Source organism: Prenolepis imparis, unplaced genomic scaffold (assembly GCF_030444845.1).
Source record: "Prenolepis imparis isolate NDT839.2.m4 unplaced genomic scaffold, iyPreImpa1.0 SCAF_2, whole genome shotgun sequence".
Taxonomy (NCBI): Eukaryota; Metazoa; Arthropoda; class Insecta; order Hymenoptera; family Formicidae; genus Prenolepis; species Prenolepis imparis.
In genome coordinates, this window is record NW_028141160.1 from 16,310,196 (window position 1) to 16,317,262 (window position 7,067).

General features: G+C 36.3%; 2 protein-coding genes across 2 annotated transcripts; both read right to left on the reverse strand.

Annotated features, from left to right (window-relative positions):
* Positions 1 to 1,341: 1,341 nt before the first annotated feature.
* On the reverse strand, positions 1,342 to 3,976 carry Mlc1 (Myosin light chain alkali). The gene is made up of 5 exons (XM_083032147.1): positions 3,892 to 3,976; positions 3,583 to 3,606; positions 2,132 to 2,440; positions 1,772 to 1,858; positions 1,342 to 1,373 (listed from the first exon to the last, which is right to left on the reverse strand). Exons 1-5 carry the CDS (start codon positions 3,974 to 3,976, stop codon positions 1,342 to 1,344), a joined length of 537 nt encoding a protein of 178 aa, XP_082888273.1.
* Positions 2,447 to 6,449, reverse strand: LOC145949048 (uncharacterized). The gene is made up of 5 exons (XM_083058742.1): positions 6,356 to 6,449; positions 5,905 to 6,116; positions 3,892 to 5,344; positions 3,583 to 3,610; positions 2,447 to 2,851 (listed from the first exon to the last, which is right to left on the reverse strand). Exons 1-3 carry the CDS (start codon positions 6,447 to 6,449, stop codon positions 4,649 to 4,651), a joined length of 1,002 nt encoding a protein of 333 aa, XP_082914868.1. The 3' UTR covers positions 2,447 to 2,851; positions 3,583 to 3,610; positions 3,892 to 4,648.
* Positions 6,450 to 7,067: the final 618 nt, after the last annotated feature.

Consider the following 7,067-nt stretch of genomic DNA (forward strand, 5'->3'; position numbering starts at 1 on the left):
TTTATTACAATAACAATAAGAAATAAATTAACATTGATCATTTTATTCGACTTTGTACACAATGTTGCTATATTAAGACATTTTGTGAGTTTAAGTAAACATTTGTATTGCAACAATGTGTGAAATCGAATCGAATGCTACATGCGTTCGAGGTGAAATGTTGTTTCTTTTTGTACTCGAAATGTTTGCGTGGACTTTCCTTCTTTGTTGTTTTCTCTTTTGATATAATGCTTATCTTTCGACGATGCTGATTTCAAGATCGTATTGTTGTTTACGTGCAAATTGTCAAATTGTGTGTGTCCTCACGTAATCGCGCGATGTATGATCAAACGGGGGGGTGAGTGCTGTGGCGAATGCGACGAGTGAATATTAAAGTGTCCTTCGTTGATGTGTGGATAAATGATAACAGTAGTCATCTTTTATCTTAATCATCGGCACCAGCTGCCGCCCTCTCACATAGTCTTTTAAGGAACGCTGCAAACAAAATATAATTGTCAGAGCACATCTTTATGCAGACAAAATCGCAAATGTATCGACACGTAATTAAGCATATTTTTCATAGAGACGATAAACGTATACATACATTTAAAGATTGAAAATTAGTTTGCGTAAATGTGCACGATATTAGACAGTCATTGTTTAGTTTGTATTACCATAATTGATTCTTCTCAATAGCAGAGCGATAGACGTAGAAGCGATAGACATGTAGATAATAATAAGCATTAATAATTTGCATAGAATGTTTAGGATGCAAAAAAATCAAAGATTAAATATTGCTTTTATAATGTAAAAGTATGTATGTATGGATATATATATATATATATACAATTATAATTTATGTATAATTAAATATACTTTATATACATAATTAAATTTTGTAAAATAACTGAGAATAACAAAATTTAAATAAATTAAAAATTAAAAATTCTCTTTAAGAATTTAATATAAAAGTTGTCATAAGAAATTTTAATTAATGTATATTATTTTCTATTTCTTTATTTCGTGAGCATATCTCATTTTATTCCACGTAATTTTTACTTGAATGATCTCGTCAGGTCATCGACTTTGTGCGCGAGCAAGCCTTCCGCGCGAGAAGCGGGTTATCGATTTCAGCATCCCTGTTGAGCGCTGCAACGTTGCGTCCTATAAATTCTGGAATGTGCTCAACGAGAAAGGGCGAGCGGAACGATGTTAATAGATACGGACAGAGAGAGAGATAGACAAAGAGGCCAGAGAGAAATGGACGAACAAGAAGCGAATAATGAAAGTAACTGATAAGCATGGACTACTACAGGATGTACTCACGATGGATAATTTTTGTCTCGATAACACCTTGACCATTTACAACGGCACCATCATCTTCTTCAAGAAGGCTGTGAAACACAAAAATGTGGAAGAGTCAAATGATAGGGAGGGAACAAGTCGAATCTCCGGGGGACTTCTTCACGTTGCCGCAAGTTATCAGTGGGGGGTCATATCACGAATCAAGGGATTTTATAACTGTATTTTTTATTTACACGGGGGGTTTCTAATTCTAATAACGAATCGGAATCAAAGGATTTTTTAACTGTACTTTTTATTTACACGGGAGGTTTCTAATTCTAATAACGAACCGGATTTAGGGATCTTACAAAATAGATAGAGGTTTCAACATTTTTTTTTCAAACTGACGTGCTCTATATCTCAACATAACTTACGGATGCAGGTGATTTAACACTCTCCTTTGTTTCGGGGAACGCATTTCCGACTTAGAATAAACTGCAATACTTACGGGCATAGGGGATGAAACCGTCTTCGTCCTCTGGATCCATGCAGTCCTGCAGTACAGTCTCGCATTCTGCATCAGTGAGACGCTCACCTACGATATACGATTATTTAGATAAAATTAGCTTGCTTTCTCTTTCATTTTTTATTTTCAACATATGATCGAATTAAGCACAGACTATTTCATCTTAAGATATATATATATGTCTGTGTTTATATCGAATAAATAATCTATTTTAAAAAATCTTTATTATATGGAATTGTATATTTTATATGTATAAAATATACTTGTCTCATAATTATAATTATAATCTATTTCATTTCTCTATTTTAAATAATTGTCTGTGAAAGAGTGAATCTTACATACCAAGCGATAAAAGTGTGTGAGATAATTCTGCGCCGAGCATCGTTCCGTCTTCCGCTTTGTCGTATAGCTTCAAACACTCAAGGAAGTCCTCGTAGCAACCCTGTTCCTTGTCTTTTTTGCACTGGCTAAAGATAGGCAAGAATTCGTCAAGTTTCAATGTCTTCTCGCCCTTCTTCTTCGTGCCGCCCAATTTCTCGATGGTTGCGTTCGTGGGATTCAAGTTCAACGCGCGAAGGACGTTGCCAAGGTCAACCGCGTCGATGACGTTGGTGCCGTCAGAATCGTAAATGGAGAAGGCGAATTCTGCCTCTTTTTGACAAAGAAATTAATTTTGTACATATTCTTCGCAAATACAGCATTGGGACATCTTCGGGAACGCGTTTGCGGATGAGCAGACATTAAAGACAATGAGAACATTCCGTGATTGAACATCTGCGTGATATTCCTTGCTACATTCAGTATTTGGTTCATTCTTTAAATATTCCAAATGTGAAATCTGGGTTAATACCAACTGTAGACGTGGAGTGCACACTGCGTGCGTACCTAGTTCAAAAATATTATTCTATTTCGAGACAGAGACGGCAATCCCCACCAGTTGACGATTGAAGAACTCGCTGGTGGAAGCAGTGGGTCAAATTACCCCCGCCGAACCATATAAGAACAGTCTACCAGCCTATTTTTGACATGCTACGGAACGATTGCGTCCTCCTATTCGATGAGCTGTATTATGTAATGAAAATGACATCCGAGTTGGAAATAGAATGTAGCGAAGGAAATTCCCACATTATGATTAATTTGATTAATTAGAGTAGTTACTAGTTAGAAAAAATAAATATAAAAGGAACAGTAAGTTTTTAAAGGCGAGAAAAAATTTAATTTCTCAACTTCCATCGTGGAATAGAAGAGAGCTAGATAGCATAATTCTCTTGTATAAATTGATAATAATAATTCATAAAATATTAAAACTCTCCAGTGCTAAAGAATATGAAAAAGATATTTTCGAAAATCGTCAATACTGTTTTTTTATCCTCTAAATATCTTGTTAAATAATTTTAGTAATTAAATAACAGTTATTAAAAATAATTTTGTCTATAAACTCTTTTTGTAGAATGTGCACTATTAAACCATATATAATATGTACTTATAATATACACTATTGATGTGCATTTTATGAAGCACTATATAAAATTGTGACTTTAATAAGATTTTATATCATTTTATTGGCGAATTTAAAGGTGATATGTTTTAGCACGAATTTTACTGTCGATTTTAAGGAATAGAATTTTAGCTTTTCTGTTTAAACTCTTGTCACTTTCTTCTGATAGAATCACACATAAAAGTTATAAAATTATATAGAAGTCACTCATCGACTGCGGTGAATTTATCTTCGTTAATTATTTCCGATGAAGCGCGTCAGAGAAAAAAAGTTATTTGAAGAACACTTTACTCACTTTCGACATCCTTGCCGCTGAGGTCTGCCTGAAATATAAAAGATTTTTTTTATTACATTGAGACATTTTATAGTTCAATAATTTGTAAGAATGATTTAATTATATAGTTTATTAAAATTAAATTAAAGAGTTTTAAATTTATCATCATTCACAAAAATTAAAGAATTTTAAATTTATCATTCACAATTTGAAGTAGATAATATTAAAAGAGCTGTTAGAGTTATCGAAAAAATATAGAGACATGAAGAAGCTATCAGGATGATTCTCGATCTCCAAACAGAAGAAAGCTGCGAACCTATGAAGACTTACCATTGTTGATCGTCTGATGCCAGTGGATGTTGATCGGACGAAGCTTGAACCAGGAGTGGAACCAGGTCTTACCAAATTTACTCATTTTATTTCTGCAGGTGGCGCTATGATCAGAGGACACACTAGAATCACGTTGACGGTCCAGGTCTTCGAGAGGAGTTTCGGTCCGGATCGACACGGGGCATGGCAACGCCGCGATCCAAAAACAGTTCGAGAAGCCTCGAGAAGCTGGTACCTCTTCCTGCTACGATAAATGGGGTTTCGACGTCGACGACGACATTCTTATGTCAGGGTTGCCAGATCTGCAGCGTCCGATGAACGCGTCAGGCGAAAATACATTCGGCCTTCGAAGTCGCATCAGGCTCTAGGCAGCGCTATTGTCATTCTCCACTAAAACTCTTAAGCTATCACAAGAACGTGATATGCAATACGAGATCATATATTTTATATTTATGTTTTATTTTATTTTATATTTTATTTTTTTATATTATATTTTACAGAATTTTGCGCGTTCGTATAATGTTTGCGCGATTAACATCTAGGAATGTAATTAAATCTTCAGATTTACGCGTCGCGTCTAGGTCGTAAAAGATGCCGATGTTACGGAAACCGGCCGACTACACGGTTATTTTTATTCGCTGGATTTGCGAACGATATGATATCCTTGCAGAACACGCAATTAAAGAGCCGTTCCACGAACGAGGATCGTCGTCATTTAACATAGATCACGAAGCAACATTCCTTCCGGACATCCGCATCAATTCTTCTGACGGCCGAAAGCGGCACGGAAGAGTTTTCTCAATCTGCTGCCTAAGCTTCTCTTCTTCTTCTTCTTCGTCGTCGATTCATCAAGTGTCTTTCGTTTCTCCACGTCGTCGATGGGTAGAATCTGCTCCTCGTCACGCGATGGCTTCAATGACGATAACGAGTTGGATCCGCGTTTCTCGATCTGAATTTCCTCGAGGCCAACCTCTCTCGAGATGGATGCCACGTGCTGACTCGAGCGAGATCTCAGTTCTTCATCGAGTTCGATGTTGCGAGGACGACCAGTCGATTCACTCCCTCGAAGAGTCTCTATCGTAATTTCTTGCTCATAGCCAATATTGTCTTCGATGGTTCTAATGAGTTGTTCCTCTTTCTCTTCCCAAATGGCGATGCGTTCTTTACTGGTCGAAGGAGCGTCGGTCTTGGAGCAAACTGAAACTGTCTTGTTCTCTAGCTCCTCGATTAGTTGATGCAACAGACCGATGGTTACGATAGTCGCTTCGTTGACCGTTTTGTCTTCCTTCTCCTTCTGGATCGTTTTTGTTGGTTCGGCCGGTTCAATCGGTGGGTGATCGAGAATCGCGTGTATAATCCGATGCGTGTCGCCTTGACCCTGAGTCGTGTGCCGAGTTTCGGCGACGTCAGTTGCCTGGTTCGTGAGCGACACACCGTCAACAGCGCATTTCACCTGTACGAGCGAGAATAGATGCGTGTTTCGTGAGTAAACTTTCTTATCGTGACACACGCAGAGAATAATTACGCGTGGAATTAATGCAGCGTAGGAGCGGCACTAGAGCAAACCGTGGTTGCACATGCAAAACTCTTTGCACGTGACAGTCTTTTAAATGCGGACATTCGATTTACTCAGTGCAACTTTTGATAAAATAAATGCACAAGGCTGATTGTTTTTAAAAATTCCTTTTGCAAACTGCAGCGGTATAAATATAATATCTCTTCTATTTTAATATCTCTTTAATCGGATTTTGATAATTGCTCCAATTTGATTTGATTATAAATTAAGCTAAAATTAATATAACATAAATAAGAAACTTTAAGCAATTTAAATCGAAAATAATTTTATCACACTCTGGATTATCTAATTTATAAATAATTAGATTTTGTTATGATTTTTGTATATTTATGCAACTAGCTTGAATAAAGATTAAATGACTATAACTAGTGACTGATTATAACTGAATAACGTCTCAGAGAGATGTGGTTTCTTTATGTGCAGCTACATTTAATTACCTGTTTCTCCAATGCTAACAATGAAGGCGGTAGCACGTAACGCGAATCTCCGATCTGTATATCGCGCAAGTCGCGAACTATCTTGGCGATCAATTCTATTTCTTCGGCTTTACTGTAATTCACGTGTGTATGTTCTTGTGCTTGCGATATGTGTACAAATTCTGATTGGGCATTGTCTGTTTCCGCATTAACGTGCTGCTCCCAGGATTTTCCTAATGACAGTTTGTCACATATATTATTTGTGTCTTTATTACGAATAATTATACATATTTGTTAACACAATTATTTTTGCGAGATGTATGTTGATTACTCGGAAAATTGTACTACTCTAAAACAGTATTATGTAACGATGTTTATCGACGAACAACATCGACGTACAGATGACAACAATGTCGCTATTCAATACGTCGTTACATCAATGAAACATACAGACGCTTGCCGAACATCTTACCGTCTTCTGCGTCGCGATCTATAACGTCCAGAACGTCTATCATTATCTTGTCTAGCAGTCCTCTCGCGAACGTCTCTGCCATAATTTGAGGCATTCTCACAAAAGGAAACCTCTTCCATGCGTTGTCTTTGACGGGACGCTAGATAGTCATTTTTTACATTTCCATAAGCGTAGACTCTATATTCTATATATATATCACTCATATGCAATTACTCTCAATTATCAACGCACTATATGTAATTAAAATTAATTGTAAAAATTTATTAATGATTTTAGTAGTTATTTATTCATAATTTTATTTTTTATTTTTCTGATATCGATCGCGATTGCATGTAGAGAACTATCTTTTTATAAATACTAGAACCCAACGAAGCGCGCGCTTCGCGCGCGCCATTTATTTCCTTCAACTATACAATATAAGCTGCGGTCGAGAATGTGCTACTAATATGGTACAAAGATAGAATGATGTTTCGAATTATTCGTAGCGCATTCTCGATCCACAGCTTGTACGTTAATTACATATTATACAACAATTATAATATTTATCTTTTCATCTTTTAGTACCATGCAGACACCAGCGTACAAATTTTTTAATATGATAAACATAAAATAAGGATGCGTCGCATAGGGTCAGCGGCAAAAAAGTATCCATTTCTAATATTTTAAGACGAGCCAAAAATTCATCGATTATACATTTTAATAGTACATTGAT

Bases quoted from the DNA above. Each gene is read 5' to 3' on its own strand.
- Mlc1 (XM_083032147.1), bottom strand. From the start codon at position 3,976: ATGAGTAAATTTGGTAAGACCTGGTTCCACTCCTGGTTCAAGCTTCGT. The intron at 3,607-3,891 runs GTAAGTCTTCAT...TATTTCAGGCAG, and splicing joins GCATCAGACGATCAACAATG to ACCTCAGCGGCAAGGATGTC. The intron at 1,374-1,771 runs GTAAGTATTGCA...TGTGTTTCACAG, and splicing joins CGGTTTCATCCCCTATGCCC to CCTTCTTGAAGAAGATGATG.
- LOC145949048 (XM_083058742.1), bottom strand. From the start codon at position 6,449: ATGCCTCAAATTATGGCAGAGACGTTCGCGAGAGGACTGCTAGACAAG. The intron at 6,117-6,355 runs GTAAGATGTTCG...AACTGTCATTAG, and splicing joins AGATCGCGACGCAGAAGACG to GAAAATCCTGGGAGCAGCAC. The intron at 5,345-5,904 runs GTAATTAAATGT...TCGCTCGTACAG, and splicing joins TGTTAGCATTGGAGAAACAG to GTGAAATGCGCTGTTGACGG.